Source organism: Dama dama, chromosome 24 (genome assembly GCF_033118175.1).
Source record: "Dama dama isolate Ldn47 chromosome 24, ASM3311817v1, whole genome shotgun sequence".
NCBI classification, from domain to species: Eukaryota; Metazoa; Chordata; class Mammalia; order Artiodactyla; family Cervidae; genus Dama; species Dama dama.
In genome coordinates this window covers 43,709,101-43,728,276 of record NC_083704.1, presented here as the reverse complement: position 1 = coordinate 43,728,276, position 19,176 = coordinate 43,709,101, and the positions used below count along the sequence as shown (strand labels likewise).

General features: G+C 42.9%; 1 protein-coding gene across 5 annotated transcripts in view; it reads left to right on the top strand.

Moving 5' to 3' along the window:
- The window catches only part of PTPRG (protein tyrosine phosphatase receptor type G), a 759,790-nt gene that overhangs the window by 577,144 nt on the left and 163,470 nt on the right, over positions 1 to 19,176 (top strand). For all 5 annotated transcript variants that reach the window (XM_061128174.1, XM_061128173.1, XM_061128172.1 and 2 more), the window contains one exon: positions 7,416 to 7,482. In XM_061128174.1, the coding sequence (XP_060984157.1) occupies positions 7,416 to 7,482 (67 nt within the window). The remainder of the gene's footprint in view (positions 1 to 7,415; positions 7,483 to 19,176) is intronic.

Below are 19,176 nucleotides of genomic sequence, written 5' to 3'. Positions count from 1 at the left end.
CAGGATTATGAGCAAGAGAAAGTCAACATTGTCCAACATTGCGATACCAAATCAAGAGAAACTTGCAGGCAAGGCACTGAACCTGAAATAAGCTGCTCTTGCCCCAGGCTTCTCAATTTTTTTGTTGTTGTTGTTGTTTAATTTCAAAGGTCATGAGAACATCTGTGTGAAACAGTAGCTTAAGACTCTGGGTCATACTTTGCTGGCTTGGAATTTCTCTTTTGCTTCTTCCCAGTACAACAGCAGCCTTTACATTGACAAGACTGGCAGGGGTAGGACAGGCAGGCTCAGGGACGCCCCCCACCGCCCCCCAACCCCACTATCTTCTTGGCTCTGAAACACAATGCATTAAAAAGACAAAGAAGGACAAAAATCACCATGTGGGCCCCTGTGGAAGTCCCATTTGCCAGGTGCCCCTGTCTGCCCACTCCTTCCCTTTCTTCTGCTTTGGCTTTGAAACCGAGTGTTGAGTGAGTCCACAGCTAGAGGAAATGGCTGCAGAGCGAGCCCAGGGCAGTTTGATTCTCATGAAAATGAGAAATCGCCTATATTGACAGTAGGCATGCTTGCTGCTGGCAAGATCTGCAGTCATGCAGATTCGCTCCTGGGCCTCCCTGTCACCCTCCCGGGTTGGCTTTTCCGGTAATAGACTCCTCCAAGCCAAGTCTGACAATTAAGTGGTCAACCCTCTGCTGAGCTGGGGAGGTGGGAACAGAGGGATAGAGAGTGGTCAGTTTAAGCAGACCAAGAGCTTTAAATTTATTTCATCTGTAGCCTTCTCTGGCCATGCACCTCAATTCTCTGGAGATGAAGAAGTTGTGAATTGACTAGTCTCCATGAATATTATGAATTAACAGGAAGTAAGCCCGTGTCCATGCTCAAGGGCCACTGGAAGTGAGGAGGGTGAATTTTATTAGCGTTTATAATTGTGTTGCTTTTTCATATTAATCCCTTCCCGTGGCTGAGGAGTTAGGAATTTTCTCATCTGCTGATGGAAACCAGTCCCAGGAGTGTGTCCTGTCAAGTGCTGGAAAATAGATGATGATATGGGGCCGTGACCTTTCCCTCTGACAGGAAGTCTTCCTTCTCTGGTGCGACACCTCTGTGATGTTTTGCATATCTATTAGATTAGGCTTAACTATGATTCTGGAAATTTTTGATTTGAAGTTAATCCAAGCCTCCTGCTCAGGAATTCTTACTTGGTTACTTGCCACTGCTTGATCAGGAGACTAAAATCATTCATTTCAGAAGTCCTGCAGCCTTTCAGAGTTCTTCTTCATCAGCCATGACTCCTTCTGGGTTGTGTCTCTGTTTTCTCCTTGACTTTATTCTATGGCAGTGTGGGGTGCCAAAGGCACTTGAATACCTCTGATTCCACTTTTTGCAATCCCACTGCATCAGTGACAGTCCAGAGAGAATCAGAGAGAGTAGAAAATGTTATTGTGATGTCAAAAGGGAAAAAGAAATTTCTACCTTAGAAATTGAGAGTATAGGGTGTACAAGAAGAAAAGTCATATTTGTGAGTATTAAAAAGGAGAGTCAAGCCAACAGTGATGTTTTCAATATAGATCAGTGTTACATAGATCAGTATAGTTCAATATAGATCAGCATTGTTTCAACAGTGTTAGTAGTTTTATGCTCTTATCTTCTTGAACGTGGATATATTCTGAAATTATTGACAAGCATTTAATTTATTAATGGCTTCCCTATTGGCTCAGATGGTCAAGAACCTGCCTGCAATGTCAGAGATCCGGGTTCGATCCCTGGGTCAGTCAGGTTCCCTGGAAAAGGGAATGGCAACCCACTCTAGTATTCTTGCCTGGATTATCCCATGGACAGAGGAGCCGGGTGGGCTGCAGTTCATGGGGTTGCAAAAGAGTTGGATACAACTCTTTATTAATAAAAGAATGTGGTCGGTGCTCTGTCTCTGGATAAGGCTTAACTTGGAATGCAGTTTTGTAAAAATAGCCAAGTTATAAATGTTTTTTGTCAGGAATGTCTTGAGAACAACTTGAACTCTGGTGCATGGTACCCAAGGTGCTGGAGTCAAAATGGAAGAAGCTGCAGCATCCTTGCTATGTGGCTCTTTAAGTGAAAGCTGTGGGTGAAGAGAAGAATCAGATCTGAAACCTGATCTCCTAAGAAATGCCCGCCCTTTTCTTGATAAACATTTTAGCTTCTGAATTCACAGTTACCTGCTAACCATCATTGTGGATGGATCATCATTGCTGCAATTCAGGAAGGACATGCAGAGCCTCTGGGCCTGCTGTTTGTCACTTTCCCCCATAGCCGTGGTTAATGGTGTAGCCATTCGCCCTCAGCAGGCATAAATCCTTTTTCCCACATGAGGGTATTGGCTGGATATGACGTTTATAGGACTAACGGAGCAGCTGGTGATGTCGGATTCAAGGCAGCTAGGTTGTCTTGGCCATCCTATTCAGCAGATGGCCAGGACTTGATAGATTGAAGATTATTAGGATCCAAGTCAAGGGCACAGTGGATGGGAAAAGTAAATGGCAGCTCATCTCCGAATGCAGACACATGCTTTCTGGCAGGGCCTCTCTACTTCCATGTCGTTTTGCTTCCAGCAGGAATAAATGCATGTCTGCCTGTAGAGCCTAGATTATAGAGAGACATCTCTGGAGATTATCAGTAACTTGGTTACTTAATTGACAGCTGACTGAATCCTTACAGCTGTAATTTAGAAAGAAAATTTTATGAAGTTTAGGCGTCGTCCATGTTAATGTAAATTTGCCCTTTTGCCCAAACCTACATGTCATGGTTTCCTGGATTGCTGATATCCCTTTGTCTTCTGGTTATATCCAAAGATATAACTTAAAAGCTTTAATTCAGAGCCCTCTGTTGCGTCCGCATGCTGTCCTTTTGAAGATGACTAAAAGCAGCCATGAAAGCTGCTCCGAATTGGGAGTGCCCGAAGCTGCGTTTTGCAACGAGAGCAGCAAAGGACTGCTCTCAGGGAAAGCAGTGTCCATTTCTCCTCGTCCATTCTAGGCTCATTTGGGCAATTGCTGCCTTCTCCATATTACCACATAACTTCTTTGACTCTAAAGTGGAAGGAAGCAAATTTCAAAAGCCAGGAAAACTCCTCGTGTGGTTTTAGTGGGAGCGGCATATTGCAAAATGGAGTGGATGTCAAATAAATTTGCATCTTTTGAAAATTGAACTCAAGGAGGTATTATTGCTTTTAGATCCAAGTGCATTAAGAAGTCTCAGGGATAAGATGGCTAGTGTTTGACCTTCATTTACATTTGAGTGTTTGGGTCAGGTTGTTACCCAGTCCTATGCAGCCCATATGGAATGTTGCATTTGGACTCAGCATTATACCCCAAGCTTCATACATTGCTTTCTCATAACTTGATGAGACTGGGGATTTCCCTGGTGATCTGGTGGCTAAGACTCTGAGCTCCTAATCAGGAGGCCTGGTTCGATTCCTGATCAAGAAAGTAGATCCCACAGGTCACAAGTGAAAGATCCTGCCTGCCACAGCTAAGACCTGGTGCAACCAAATACATAGATAAAATTTAAAAAAAAATTAAATTTATCATAAAAAGAAAAACCATGAGATTGTGTCACCATGTCACAGATGAAGGCACTGAAGCTCTAAGATTTCCATCTTCCCCCATCCCTTGGCCTCCTCTATCCTGGGCAGAGATCAGAAGTCACCTTGTACACTTTTTCTGTAGGCATATTTCAGAGATGCCCAAATTGCTTAGCTAATGTCTCTGAGGTTTTTTTAAGTGGCACATTGCTTGAAGCAGTGAGTGGAAGAGATTATTTCAGTTAGTCTTATGCCTTCCTGGAACAAACCCACTTATTAATATGCTCTTAGGATTCTAATCCCGATTTTTAAATCCAAGACATGAACTGGAAAGTAGGTTCTGTATTATCAGTAAGTTATTTTGACCAGCCAGTAATCTTCCTTTTTCTCCGTCTTTCTGTCTGTCTTCTAAACCTCAACCATATAAACCAACAATAGAGGCTGTGTAGGTAAATGGACATTGTAGAAGACTTTTCATTTTTGGGATTGCTTAGAACCTAGGTTCTGGCTCTTGAGCCTAAATGAGACCAGTCTTGAGTAATCAAAGACAGAGATAGTAGAGTCAGAAGCAACCAGAAATTGAAGGCGGATTAGGGTGCCAGGTAATTTTCTTTTTTCATGGGCTACAACATTCTTGGTGGATTTAAGTCACAAGGAATTAGAACACTTTCTTTGAACTTTCACATCATCTGATAAGCCTAAATACATTAAAGAGTTCCCCTCATTACAAAACATACCCCTATTATTGGGATCAAAAATAAGAGTATCCAGGGGACTTTTTGGTGGTCCAGTGGTTAAGACCCCATGCTTCCAGTGCAGAGGGCACAGGGTCCATCTATGGTTAGGGCACCAAGATCCCACATTCTGCAGGGTGTGGCAAAAAAAATAGGAAAGAAAAATCAGAGTATCTGTTAAATGTTGCCACAGTGGAAGAGGGGTAACACCATTTTGTAGAAGCACATGAGTTGATTAAGTTGATTGTAAATGTTGTGTCTTGTGATGTGAGATCTCATTGAGAAACCATCCAGACAACCCATAAATAAACACAGTGTATTAATTAAGAAAATGGTTAAAAAAAAAAAGAAAATGGTTGATATTACAGCCTGTCCCCCATCTTCCACCTCTGTACACAGTCATGAAACTGAGGTAAATGCTGCTCTTCAGTAAATGATCCCAATTAGCTCATTGGTGCTTCTGGTCAAGGCCAACTTGGCTGGTCTTTGCAGACTGCAGTTGGTCCTTCTAAGGCTGGATGGTCTCAAATAGACTTACTCTCCTGTCTGATCATTGGCCTCGGTCTAGGATGGCTTCAGCTGAGACTGCGTGTGTCCACTCCTGTGGCCTCTTGTCCTCTCTGTGGCTAGCCTGGCATTCCTCACCTGGTGGTTTCCAGATTTCAAAGATTAACAAGACAGTATAAACCCTTGCACCTGACAGCCGGTATAAGCCTCTCTCTGCATTGTGTCTGGTAATGTCTTTTTGGCCAAAGCAAATGTGGTCATGCCCAGTTTCAAAGAGTAGAGAAATTGATCTGCACTCTTCATGAGAGGAGTAGAAAATTACCTTTCCAAAGTGTGTGTGACAGGGAAGTCAGGAGTTGGTGGCCATTTGCCATTTCCCACATACGTTAGAATAACTTTAAGTAGTTGAACTGGCATTAACATGTCCAGCAGCCTGAATCTGGACAAGGGAGAAGGGGGACCATGTTTTTGTCTCTAACTTCAATTTGATACGGGGTGTTTGTCTGGAGTCTTGCTTTATCCTATCACTCTTAAAGTTCGGCCATTCACTGATAGACTCTCTTATCTTGCATTCTTGAATTGTATTTCCATTCTGGTTAAGTTTTAAGATTTTTGATTAGTCTATGCTGTGGTGCAAATATGATTTTTTTTTCCCCATTGTGTGGTGTTCTGTGGATGTTTGCCTTTCAGAAATGTTTTGTTCTACAACCAGTGTATTAAACCCCTGGTTTGAGCTTCCCCTCAGGCTGTTTTGGAGGTACACTCATGACAGCTTCCGGATTTCTACCTTTGTGCTCTGATACCGTGATCCCTTTTTTTTTTTTTTATACTTGTAGTCTTTTTGATGTAGTGCCAAATTCCACCTCATTTTATTAGTCTATAAACATAACCCCATACACAGTGACAACTGTGTTTGAATTTAGTCATAACTCAGGGCTCCAGACATTAATATGTAATCACTGTTAACTCAGAGCATCCATTCTGTGTTTCTGTCTCAACTTAATGCGTGGTTGGAATCATGGGCTAGTTAATTCCTTGCATTTTTCTGAGTGTTATTGGATGTTCAGCAGCAGCCCTGCCTCTGCCCCCTTGATGCTCAGAGCCCCACCCCCGCTACCCTTACTCATTAACAACCAAGTGTCTGCAGACATGGCTACATGTCCCCTGGGTGGGGATGGTGAGTGGGGGATAGGTAAAAATGCCTCCAGTTGAACCACTGCTGAGGTGGAAGAGAGAAAGGCATTGCGAAGTATGACTTCTTATTAGAGAGCAAACTAGGATTGGCAACCAGACTTGCAAGGGAGGAGAGGTGCACTCATTTTTCCAGTTACCTTAAAATTTAACCTACGGTGGCCCCGGATTCCCCTGGACTAACCAGGAAACATCAAGTTGGATCTTGCTACATGCTGAAAGGTTCATCAATATCTCAACTTCATTATGTTAGAAGTGGCTTAAATGTAAATAACATCCCTGAAACAAAAAGAAGTTTCAGGAGATACACTGGTCATAGATAACCAGTGATTTGGAGAAACTCAGTTGGAAGAAGTTCAGTATACACAAAAGCAGAGAAAATCATATCATGGCCCTTCTGATTCTCATGCCCTAAGATCCTAAATGTGATTAATGGCCAGTCCTAATTCGTGTGTGCCCTGCTCGCTTCCCCTGCTACCCATTGCTGAATTCTTTGGAAGCAAAAATCATTTCATTTGTTGCTATTTCAATATGTGTCTCAAAAAAAGAACTTAAAAACCAAAATTATAACGTGCTGGTTAAATTTTAATCTTCTGGAAAAGAGAAGATTGAGAGTTATACTGAGCAGTATCAGAAGTGAAGGGGAAAGTATGTGAGTCAGGATCAAAGAAGCTTGACATTTGAGGGGATTAAAAACTCCAGGAGGAGGAGAAGGGGTGTTCCCTGGTGGTTTAATGGTTAGGATTGGCGCTTCCAGTGCTGTGGCCTGCATTTAGTCCCTGGTCTGGGAACTGAAATATCCGGCAAACTGTGCAACACGGCCAAAATTTTAAAAAGAAAGAAAGAAAAAAAAAGTAAGCTCTAGGGGGGAATCAAGGTTGGAGACATTGTCTCTTTGAGCTCCTTTCCTCACTGTTTCCGCTGCCTGAGTGACTCAGAAATGCCTCTTTGAGCATAAGTTAAGGCACATGGGACTGGGATCCTTAAAAAGGAGAGAAGGCTGGCAGGAAACAAATCCATTTTCAAAAAAGAAGAGAAAAAAAAATCACAAAAAGGTATTGAAATATTCGGTCAATGATGGATTGCTCTCTGATGACTTTCAATGAATTTTTAGCCAGTTGGGGTCTACTTTTAATAAAACAAAGCAAGGGGAAAGTCAGCTTGCTTTTTAAGATCTTGCTTGGACAAGTGTTTCTCTCCTGTTCTGATGTATTCTGAGAAGTTTCTCTCTTTTGATTTAGCCCTCCTCACTTGATTTTATGATGTCATAAATCTCCTGTGTTTGGTGAGAGGCATGGTGTATGTGAGACCCAGGCAGCTTGCTCGATAGCATCCCCCCCCCCCTTCTCTTTAGAAGATTAAATTGAGACCCTTGTGTCTGATGCCAGAACAGATTTAACCAATCGTGTTTCCTTTACATATAGGTCAGTCCACGGGACAATTCCGCACTGGATCCTATTATCCATGGGTTGAAGGGCGTCGTCCATCACGGTAAGGCAGCTGCGTACACTTCCCTTTGGCTGGGGTGGGGAGGGCTAAGGTCTCCACCTGAAGGAGTGGGTTATCTTGCAGAGGACGGAGCGTGACACCCATTCCTCATGCCCTGATGGTGAAGGGCATGAGAGCCATTATTTGATGGGTAAAGAGCACACCCATTTATTACCTGCAAATGGATCTGGGTTAACAGTAAGCCATTTGTTTCTCTTCAGGTACCACTCAGAATGCATATGTTATAAATCAGAACCTCTTAAGAGGTACCATTCATACACACTGAACCTGCCACCTGCCTCATAGCTATCCTAAATTGATTCCCTTTTCAAGTAACTTTTCATTTATGAATTTCTTGATTTGCCTCTGAGATTTTGGGGAATAAGTTTAAGCAACCCTGACAAGTCATTAAACTTTGCTGCGTGTGAACAAGTACCATCAGCTACTGGAATGGAAAATGCTGGGCTGTGTTCTGTGCAGTAGACATGTCTTATCCTCAAACATAAAACTGGGAGAGAAAGTAAGATAGATGGGTTCTGTCTTACCCAACCTTTTTTTATTGGAGGAATTTCCCTGCAACTTTATTATTGGTGATGCATCATTACCTATGACATCAGGATCATCTAATTTCAAAAGTATCCTGTCACGGGGAGGTGTGGAGTCGAGAACTAATGTAATGATTTGCAAAGTTTTAATAATCTAATTAGAATTCCAAAGACATTGACAGAAGTAGCATTAGTAACCATAATAAATCTCCCCTTCACCTCCATGGCTGTGATAAAACATCTTCACACCTTTCTGGGAGGGTGTCTCTCCACATTAGCCAACTCTGCCGAGCTTAACAAACATCTGACCCGCTTTCTCTCAGGGAAACAAAACCAGTTTTCAGTGTTCAGTGGAAGCAAGTAGGATTTGGAATTAATTCTTCTGCTCTTAGAACTGTTCAATCGTACAGCAGATAACAAGAATAAACCTAGTAAATGTAGAAAAGTAGGATGAGTTGAAAACACCCCATTGAGGTCTTCACTGTAGAAAATTTCCATTGCTTCTCCATTTCTGAAGAAATCTCCTCACATAAAATTGGGAAGTAGGTGGTATGGACAGTTCCCTTAGGGAGCAAAACACTTTTGCCAACTCTTAGGCTGTCTGCCCCTTGAGACTTGACGTTGATAGCAGTATAGGAGGAGATTTGCATTGTACTCTGAACAGTTTCAAAAATTCACAGGGTGTTGGTGTCATGGGCAACATGCTGTGTTCTCTGATCTATTTCTCAGAGGATACCCTAGAAATCTCCATTGATGAAACAGCTTCTTGAAATTCCAGCCCATTGTGTAGATGATGAGTTTGGGGGAGGGGGTTCCAATATACTGAATGATGGACAGGCCTTCCTTCCCCCTAGCTCTTGTTGTTGTTATAATGCGGTCACCCCACAAAGAACTCTAGAATGTTTGAAACAGGGACCTCTTCTTCAGCCTAAGAGGAAGTGCTCCATCAGCTGTGGCTCTTGAATGGGTCTGTGTCACCTGTCACTGGTTCCACCATGATCAGTGAAGGAGATTCCATATGTTGGAAAGAAGCAGTAGGCTTCCTTTAGCCCCCAAGTCCCCAGATCTCAGCAAACGCACTGCATTGTGATCCTTTGGTTCAAGAGCTGCAGGCTGGCATGATCGTGTTATCCTTTGTCATTCTCCACAATTACCCTCTAAGAGGCTGTTATGTGTAGGGATGTGGTACTTGTTCTGGCAGGGATGCCCACGATGTGGTTTCAACTCTGCCTCCTAATTGAAAAGTCAGAGGAGACCTGCGAAAAATAGCTGCAAAGGAAGTTCACTTCTTCTTCTTCCTTTTTTTTTTTAAGTTTTAGAACTCAGCATTCATGTCAGTGTAACTCAGAAGTCATTATCCCCTGGAGGAGTGGACAGATTTCTTCTTTGACACACAAGGGAATGTGTTTCTTTTGTCTCTTAAAATCTGGAAATGCTGTTTTTTTTTTTTTAACTTTTTGTATTGGGGTACAGCCGATTAACAATGCTGTGATAGTTTCAAGTGAACAGATAAAGGACTCAGCCGTACATATACATATATCTATTCTTCCCCAAATCTGTTTATTAATCATTGATATTTGACAGGAAGGCTTGAGCATTCCTATTTGTGAGTATGTTTGGTTCAGCTTTAGTCTTCTGGTCAAAGTCTGCTCTTGGTTTGGGCACACGTAGCTGGCGTAGCTCTAGGGCTTCCTTGAATTATTCATCATGCCCAGTTGTGGAACTCGGATCAAGGTTTCTAATGTCTGGCTTTTATCCTGATTATGTTAAGTAACATATACCACAAAGGGCACCCAGACGTGTGCCAAGCTGAGGTGAGGAACTGCAAAGTCACTTCTGCGAATGGAGGGACCTACCCCGGGAGGGAGTCCCAGCCATTCTGGGAGAGGATGCCTTTCATGTTCCAGCACAGGTCTCATCAGGGCCTTGTGGTGGGGGTAGAGTGTGGGCTTTGGAGCCAGACTGGCCTTGGTGGGGATCTCGGCTTTGCCACTTCCTAGCTGGATCAACAGCTGCCTCTTGAGCCCCTCTGAGCAAGTTCACTTGTTTATTCCACAGAAGTGTTGCATGCCCACTCAGTCTGATCGCTGGACTGATGCACTGGTGAAGACAGACACAGGCCAGCCCTCAGGGACCCAGGAGGAGGTGAATGCCACCCCCTCCCCCTAGCCTGCCCAGACTGTCACCCCTTCCAGTCTTTGCATCTGCTGTTTCTGTTTCCTCTGCCAGATAAGTTCAAATCAGAACCCAGGTGTCTTCCTGTAATTATTTTAGGTCTTGGTTCAGATCTTGCTTCTTCAGACAATTCTCTCTGTATCCTACCCGACTCCCCACTGGCTCCCTACTCCCATCATTCCCTGTCATCTCATCTTAGGTATCTTTCTTTGAAGCTCTTAAAGGTATCTGAATTAACGTTGTTTATTTACTCCTGTGTGAGTGTGCTCAGTCGCTCAGTTGTGTCCGACTCTTGGCAACCCTGAAGACTGTAGGCCCCCAGGCTCCTCTGTCCGTGGGATTTCCCAGGCAAGAATACTGGAGTGGGTTGCCATGCCCTCCTCCAGGGCATCTTCTTCACTCAGAGGTCGAACCATCATCTCCTGTACCTCCTGCATTGGCAGGAGGTGGCACTGAGCCCCAGGGAAGCCCATTTACCCTGTATTATCTCCTAAAGTGTAAGCTTCATGGGAGCAGATCCCATGTGTATTTAACATCCTCAGGAACATTAGCCAAAAGAGTGAATCAAGTAAAGATGCAAATAGGTGAAAAACATCAAAATATAAAATTGGAAAAAGAAGAGGAGGAACTAAAGGCTGCATAGGCTTTGCTTTCATTGGGAAGAAAAAGAAGTAGGATAATATCTTGGAAACTTGGATTTTGCCCTCTGTTCCTGGGTGTGGCTGACTCATGCTTTGATAACTCCCATCACTTCTGTCATTCTTCCAAAAGAGAAGAAACATCTGAAATTGCTTTTTTTAAAAAAGTAAAAAAGCTTCTCTTGGAACTAGAAGTGTTTTGAGTTGAAGGTCCTATGAGGGATTTGAATGCTCTGTTAATGTGATGAGACATAAATAATCGTGCCCTTCACAGAGTGTCTGGCTTGGGAACGATGATAGAGACATGCACAAAGAAGAAATCAATACGGATTTCTGTTCCAGTTCACCATTGTCTTTTATTTCCTCAGCTCTGGGAGTCTTAATCTTAGAATGTTAAGTTCTCGTTAAGTGAATTTTTTTTTTTAATAGGAAAAAATCTTACCTATTCCTCCAGCTGAAATAGCAGTGAGGAATCTGGTTCCATTAGCCAACCACTGGCCTGTGGCCACTAGTGTCACCCGTGAAGCAGATGCCAAGATTGATTTCAAGGGCAGGCCATGTTTTGGTAGAAAGGGACTGCCTGGAAAGGATAAAGAGGAGACGGAGCGGGAGTGGGTGGGGGAGAGCATTAGAACCCCAACATAGGTCTGACACCTCCAAAGAGAGGGAAGCTAGGAGGACTGGCTGAAAGCATCTCTGAGGAAGTTTTGGCCGGGCCCTCGGAGAACCCCAAAGATAAGGCTGCCCGTAAGAAGAGTCCTCTATGTGCAGGAGTGACCCCACCTTACCTGATGTGGTCACTGACTAGAACATCCTAACATGACCGGTCTCCCTGGAGGCACAGCAGCTTGTCTCTAGAAGGAAGATCTTAGGGGTTCTCCCGTGACTGGTCCAGCCGTTCACATTTTCCTTCCAAAGACGTTTTCCTGATCACCTTGCCAAAAAGTTGATGACTTGTGCCTCTCACTTTTCAAATGTGCAGAGCTTCTTACAGGCGCTGTTTGCTCCTTTTGTGCGCACTTATTAAGCACCTACAAGTACACCATGAAGCCATGCATAGAGAGCACAGTTGAGTTTATAGGCAGTCAGGAGAGACATAAGGTTAAATATGTAATTACAGACTTTGCTCAGACTTGGGATTACAGAGCAGGCATCTTAGACAAAATGACCCCGAGACCTAAAGAGTTCATAAACATTGTCCAGGCAGGAGAGGGAGCCTAAGGTTTCAAGCAGCACCAGCATAGAGGTGGTGTGTTTGAGACTCTGAGCTCTGAGACCTGGCTTCTCTCATGCTGGGGAGAGAGACCTGGAAACCTCTTGGCAGCGGAAAGTGCGCTCTCTTAAGGGTTCATTTTTCTATGTAAATTGTGATTTTTACAAACTTGAAAGGCGTGAAGAAATAGAATGAAGAGAGGTGATTTGCCATTGATTCTGGTCCTGTCTATCCCTTGAGCCACAGATTGAAGCACTAAACTGTATCTAATCAGAGAATTTATTTACACTACCACTAGCATCTGCTGGAAAGGAAAGAAATTGTGAATCATATTCACTGCACTGACTCAGTCATTCACAATACTTTTTATATGTAAGAACCAGGACTTGTGAGCAGCCACATCTGATAGAAATAATTGGTTTCAAAGAATTTAGTCTTAATTCTAATTTTTTCAAAACCCATTAAAAAAATAAACTTGTATGTGAATTGGTATAAAAGCCTGATTTAGTATAAAAACATACCAATTCTCTTATAAGTACTTTGTACCCAATTGACCAGTGCTAAGAAATAGACACTGTATAATCTTTCAGTGAAAAGGGATGTTTTATTTTTCAATTTTCAGATTGTCTGCTTTCTATTCTTTTTCATAATATCTACCCAAAGAAAATCTAGCAGACTCGACATACACCTAGTCTAGAATGCTGTTGGGCATCAGAAGACAAGCCATCCCTCCTGTCAATCATCTAAGAAAGATTTGGGTTTTTTGGTTTGTTTTGGAAGGAACTTTGATAGTAGTGATAGTTTGATTGTTAACCTTTGACTGTCTTTTTTTTTTTTTTTAATTTGGTGTTTTTTGACATTCATTTTTATTTACTTATGTATTTGGCTGTGCCGTGTCTTAGTTGAGGCATGCGGGATCTTTAGTTGTGACATGCAGGACCTTAGTTGTGGGATGTGGGATCTAGTTCCCTGACCAGGAACTGAACGTTGCATTGGGAGTGCAGAGTCTTAGCCACTGAACCAGCAGGGAAGTCCTGAGCTTTGACGGTCTATTTCTCTTTTGTCATCCCCTTGCTCTTTGTGATTTCTTCTTCCACTGAATGTACTACTTTAATGAGCAGGAAGGTATCGACCTCATTCACAGGAAACGTAAGGAAGACAGTTAGAAATTGCCTCAGCCATCAGGCACAACGAGACGGCTCTCCTCTATGTCTTCCCTTCCCGCACACTTCTGAGAAAGTTATCAGTGAAAGCGCACATACATTATCATCTAGTGGTGTCACACGATGAGGCTCCTACAGGCTTTTCTGGTTAAAACTCAGCACAGCGGAAGTTGAGTCTATGAAAGATCAAAACTTTCTTTGCAGAACGCCTCCCCTAACTGACTAGTTTATTCACTGGGCTCACTTAGAGGGTATTTTTTACTCGTCTTCTCTCCTGCTCTGGGATACTCATTATCCACTCACCAGGTCTATGGATGAAGTCCAAGAATAGCTAGACTCAATCTAGGCACCTCGCAGAAAGGGAAGTGATGACATAAATTCTGCAAATCTATGTGACTGCCAGCCGAGGGTTTTCATTCAGTGGTGAGATCTGGTGTGTTCTCCATATCTGTTCTGTTCTCCACATCCTACCTGCAAGGATTGAGGCGTCCATGATCGACACTAACCTGTAAGACACTCCAGTCCTGAAACAATCTGAATTCCTTCTAAAGTGGTGGGTAGGCTGTCTTGTCAGCTGCCACTGCTACAGATAGACTGTTTAAAAAAATCTAGCCCTGAGCACAGCACTGTTGACACTCCAGGACAGGTACTGTAGGGACTGCAGATGGTGCAGCCTTTCTAAAGGCTGTGTAGCCTTCCCCTCTGAGCCAGCAATTCCGCATGTAGGTATGTACCCAAGAGAAATGGCCACAGAAGCATTTGTACACAGGAGCTTTGTTTATAATGGCCCCCAAGTGGAAACAGCCCAGATGTCCTCTAAGAGGAGCCTAGATATACAAGGTTTGGTCTATTCATAATGAGGGAATAGTCTACAGCAATGTAAAATGATGAACTTGATTCACACAAAAATGAAAGAGCATGTGCTACATGGTTCTATTTATGCAGAGTTCAAACGTAGACAAAACTAATCTTGGTAATAAGAGGCAGAATAGTGGGGTAAAGGCGTACATACATTAAATGAGAAAGGACCCAAAGAAATCTCCTGGGCAATAACAGTATTCTAGATCTGGGAAATGATTAGATGTCATAAGTATAATATAAACATTTACCATACTGTCCCCTTAGATTCGTGCATTTGACCATTTGCAAACTAAAGAATAGCACATGTGTATTATGTTAATTTCTCAAAGATATTACATTCACAAAGATCAAAAATAATCTGGCACTATGCTCCAGGTAGTCAAATATTAAAAATCCTGACCGTACCAAGTGTTGGCAAGGATATGAATGCCAGGAATTCTCAGGTCTCCTGGAAATGGTTTGGCAGTGTCTAGTCAAACTGATTCAGTAGTTGCACTGCTGTATATGTCCCCTAGAAAATCTCAGATAAAAGCACACCATGAGCTGTGTATGAGAATGTGGCATTCATTGTTTTTCCTGACTGCCAAAACCCAGAAGTGCCTCTGATGCCTGTTGTTAGCAAGCTGGATAAATACAATGAAGTGTGGTCACACAACAAAACAATTCACCCCAGTGAAAAACGCATGGAGTCTTGCGTCTCTCGCCAGCATGGGCACATCTGAAAACCGTAAAGTGATGCAGGAGCCTGAAGAATGCACAGGATGTTCTCCAAATGTCAAAAAAAAAAAAAAGGCAGGGGTGGGGAACCAGAAACCAACATAACATTCACAACATTGTAAAGCAATCTTCTACCAATTAAAAAAATAAAACTTTTTTAAAAAGAAAGGGAAGACCTATTCTGTTGTTTAAGAGTGCACATATAGGTGGTAAAAGTATAAGAAAAGCAAATAGTGATTATCTAAAAGCAAAGGGTGGTGGTTACTTTTTGGGGTGGGGAAGGAGAATGGTGAGGACCTGACCCTGGGAGGGGTGGCAGGTCTCTTCATGTTCAGAGTGGTGGTCAGTCCAGGGTTCACTTTAGGATTATTGGTCAGCAGGACGTTTATGTCTGTGCTCCTGTCTGCATTTGTGTTAAATTTCACCATCAGAGAAGACACTGATGAGCATTAGAAAGTCAGAGATGCAGACAGTGCTTTCTTCTGGGATATATCAAGTACCAAGTGGCCTCACAGCAAGCAAACAGCGTTTTTGTTTTTACAAACTTTTTATCATAAATACCCCTGACACGTAGTTTGTTCTGTCTACAAATTGATTGCAAGACCCAGGAAAGAACTGTGGCTATCTCGGGGTTGTATCATTGAGTGATGACTTTGGAAGCCAATAGTTCCTTGTGGAATTCAGAAAAAAGAAATCAGAAACCAAGGGGATGGGGTGGCAGGTGACAGATTTGAAAGCAGAGACTCCTCACCGCTAATGTGCTGGTACATGCTGGCTCTGCACCAGGTCAGGGTGTGATTTGCCCTGCAGCCATCACTAAATCCTCTGGAAGCCTTCTGAGATTCAACTCTCACGTTCCCCATTACCTAGAAAGGCAAGGAAAGCAGGCAGTACCTGGGTGACTTGAACCAAGGTCTTCGTGACTTCAGACTGCCTCTTGTTATGCCCAGGCCAGCTCCTGCTCTGTTCTTGGCCAGGGTTACCATTTGCATCTTTTAGTTGATTGAAGCCTATCATATAGACTTGTTGAAGGGGCAAGTGAAGAGATACTTGAGGACCATATTTTCATCATCACTCCAACACCATTTTGATTATCCTTGAAACAAAGAGCTTAGCCTGAACTTTCTGTTCAAGACTTAATGGCTGAATCTCCTGAAAATATCTTGCATGGACTTTGGAAGAAGACATCCTAGCACAAGGAACATTGGTAGCAAAGTATACTAGTTGGAAATGGCTGTCTGTGTTATTATAATCCAGCAACAAGGAGATGGAGGAGAGATGAATTGATGTGATTTGAGGGGTTCTTGCCTGTTTTGTGTAAGTGAACTTTAAACCCCTTTGATCATAGTGTCCATCCATCAAATGCTTAATAAGTGCTAGTTTGGGTGTTGAGGGCGAAATGATCAACTAGATGTCCTCTGCCTTGGGAAAAATTTTAATCTTGTGAGGATTTTTTTTTTTTTTTTTGGTTCTTGCCATTCTTGTTGTTGAAGGTCAAAGAGATTATTATTTGACTGCAGAGTCATCTCATGTGTTTGCATGACTATAGTTGGCACTTTGAAGTTGGTTCTCTTTGTCCCTGAGGTGTCACCTGGGGGCATGGTGATTATGAAAGTATCTGCCTCATATTAATGATAAATGCTTTAAGACAGGGAAAGTACTGAGAAGGGTGCCTGGCATGTGTCCACTGTCCTTGAAATCAGAGGTCAGGAAATACAATCTGTGGGCCAGATTTGGCCCACTGCCTTGTTTTTGTAAGTAAAGTTTTATTGGAACACAGCCACACCCATTCATTTACTTACCGTCTATGACTCAGGCTTCCCTGGTGGCTCAGACAATAAAAGAGTCTACCTGCAATGCAGGAGACCCAGGTTCAATCCCTGGGTCTGGAAGATCCCCTGGAGAAGGGAGTAGAAACTCACTCCAGTATCCTTGCCTGGAGAATCCCATAGACAGAGGAGCCTGGCGAGCTACCTACAGTTCATGAGGTCACAAAGAGTCTGACACAACTGAGAACTAACACTTTCATGACTGCTTTTACACTATAATGGCAGAGTTTTATAACAGAGAGACTCTTTGGCCTGCAAAGCGTTAAATATTTACTTACTCGCTGGTTCTTGACAGAAGAACATTGTCAACCCTGCCTTGTCTAAATGGTAGCTATTCTAGGTCTACTAATAGTGTTGCTTCATGCAGTGGTATGTGCATTACTTACCATTTGATACACTACAGAGATGGGCTTCAGTTTAGATTTTGCCCAAATTGCTACATCATCCAAATATATTTCAGTGGAATTAAAGAGGGTTCTGTTTTAATGTTAACCTTCAAGAAAGAAAGAAATTCAAATTTTCTCCCGCTTGAACGGAAAAACCAGTACTCTATTATTTACAGGCCACTGATAGTTTTGAACATCTTAACACGCGACAAAATTTCCCCTTTGAAGTTTATGTTTCCAGCATCTAATTACATGGAACTTTCCTGAAGTGTGCTATAAATACGCAGCACCCTGCTCTGGACTAATTGGCTTATGTCTGTTGTGGATCCGGGAAGGGCAGATGCTTATCTGAACCCCCTTTGATCTCAAAATCTTCTAGAAACAGGCCCACTTAAGCCATTTCCACAGTTTCCTGGATTTAGGTGTGTCAGAACCACCATCATAGATGTGGGCTACTTCCATGTCTTGTCTTAGCCAAAGCCAGGAAATGGGATGCTGTGGGCTTTGATCACTAGTAACGCTGTTAACAATCACTGGGACAGAAAAGGCCTTCAGAAGTGATTGCTTTTAGGTTAGATTTGAATTTGGAGGCTCCTACTCATTTAACCAGGCTTGTTTATCAATATGTCGTCACGAGAACAGGATTGTGGGAGCCCAGGGAAATGCCCTTTTCCTGGTTGTTTCACTGGGGTGTGGAGAGCAGAGAGACAGTTTTAAAATGTCTCCATTGTGTCCCGCAGAAGCACTTGGTAAAGTGCCTGGGGCTCCCTGGGTGACTTTGTACCTTAGTCTGTGCACGTCACCTTGGTATAGTAGAAGCAGGGTCATGTCATGGCCAAGGGCAGACGCTCTGGGTTTGAGTTTCCATTCTGCTTTTGACTAGTTGTACAACCTGCACAAATCACTTCATCTCTTTGTGTTTAAATTTTCTTAACCGTGTAAAATGGTAATAGTAACACCACTTACTGGTTTATCTCACGGAGCCAATGACTTACTGTACATACTTGATCCTGGTACACGGTCAGCACCCAGCTTCAGCGGTTATCACTGCCCTCCCCTACCCCGAGTGACAAGTTACTGTTGTTACTTGGGTTTTTTTTTTTAATTAATTAATTAATTTTTAATTTGTCTGCACTGGGTCCTAGCTGCAGCACTTGGGATCTTTGATCTTCATCGCAGCATGCAGGATATTGAACTCTTAGTTGTGGCATGTGGGACCTAGTACCCTGACCAGGGATGGAACCTGGGCCCTGTGCATTGGGAGCAGGGAAGTCCCTGTTGTTCCTTGTTGATTTTGGTATGGTGGAGGCCATGAGGTGACAGGAAATGATTGTGGATCTCTGAGTTCTGCCCCATCACCACCTGGCTATTGAAATAGAATGTGTGTTGCTTGACTTAGTTGGGTCTTGCAAAAATAAAATTAAGTGATGGAGAATATGGTCACAAAGTTGATTTGGGATAGCCGGTCCCTTTGAGGTCAGGGCATAGGGGAGTGGACCAGGAGCCAGAAAGAGGCTGAAAGAAACTGGAACCTTTTATCTGTTAACCTCTTGCTGTGTGCTGAGCTCTGCCTTGATGTTTTAAACACAGAGTGTCATTTAATCTCGACAGTAACCCAGGGAGATATGAATTCTGAATCCATGGTACAGATGGGTAAACTGAACCTCATAGAGCTGTCTCATTTGTCCCAGCTCATGGCAGTGGAACAGTGATTTGAACCCATTTGTATTAGACTCAGATTCATTCTGCTGGACCAATTTTCATTTCCATCCTCGACTGTCTTCCTAATTATTGTCAAAATCACTTAACTCTGGGTTTCTGCCTAGGTTTCTCCTCTGTGAATTAGGTCATTGACTGAGTGTCTAAAAGAATATACACACCATGTCAGTTATGGCCACCAGAACCATGTCAGGGAGAGAGGCAGCCAGTGAAACTGTTAACTGGTAACACTGGGTCTTTGTTACTATATAACTATATGATCTCAATGTCATGTTCATTTTAATTGTTGATGGGACTCTGTGCTCTTTGTGTAGTTTCCCTTTGGAAATGTTAACGTCAGCATGTGCTTCACTCAAACACCAATCCTTAAATCCAAATATCACATTTGGCCATCTGAAGCTGCCAATAAACTCAAGGAGGTTAGATGTCTTTGAACCTGGGTAAAGTGGCT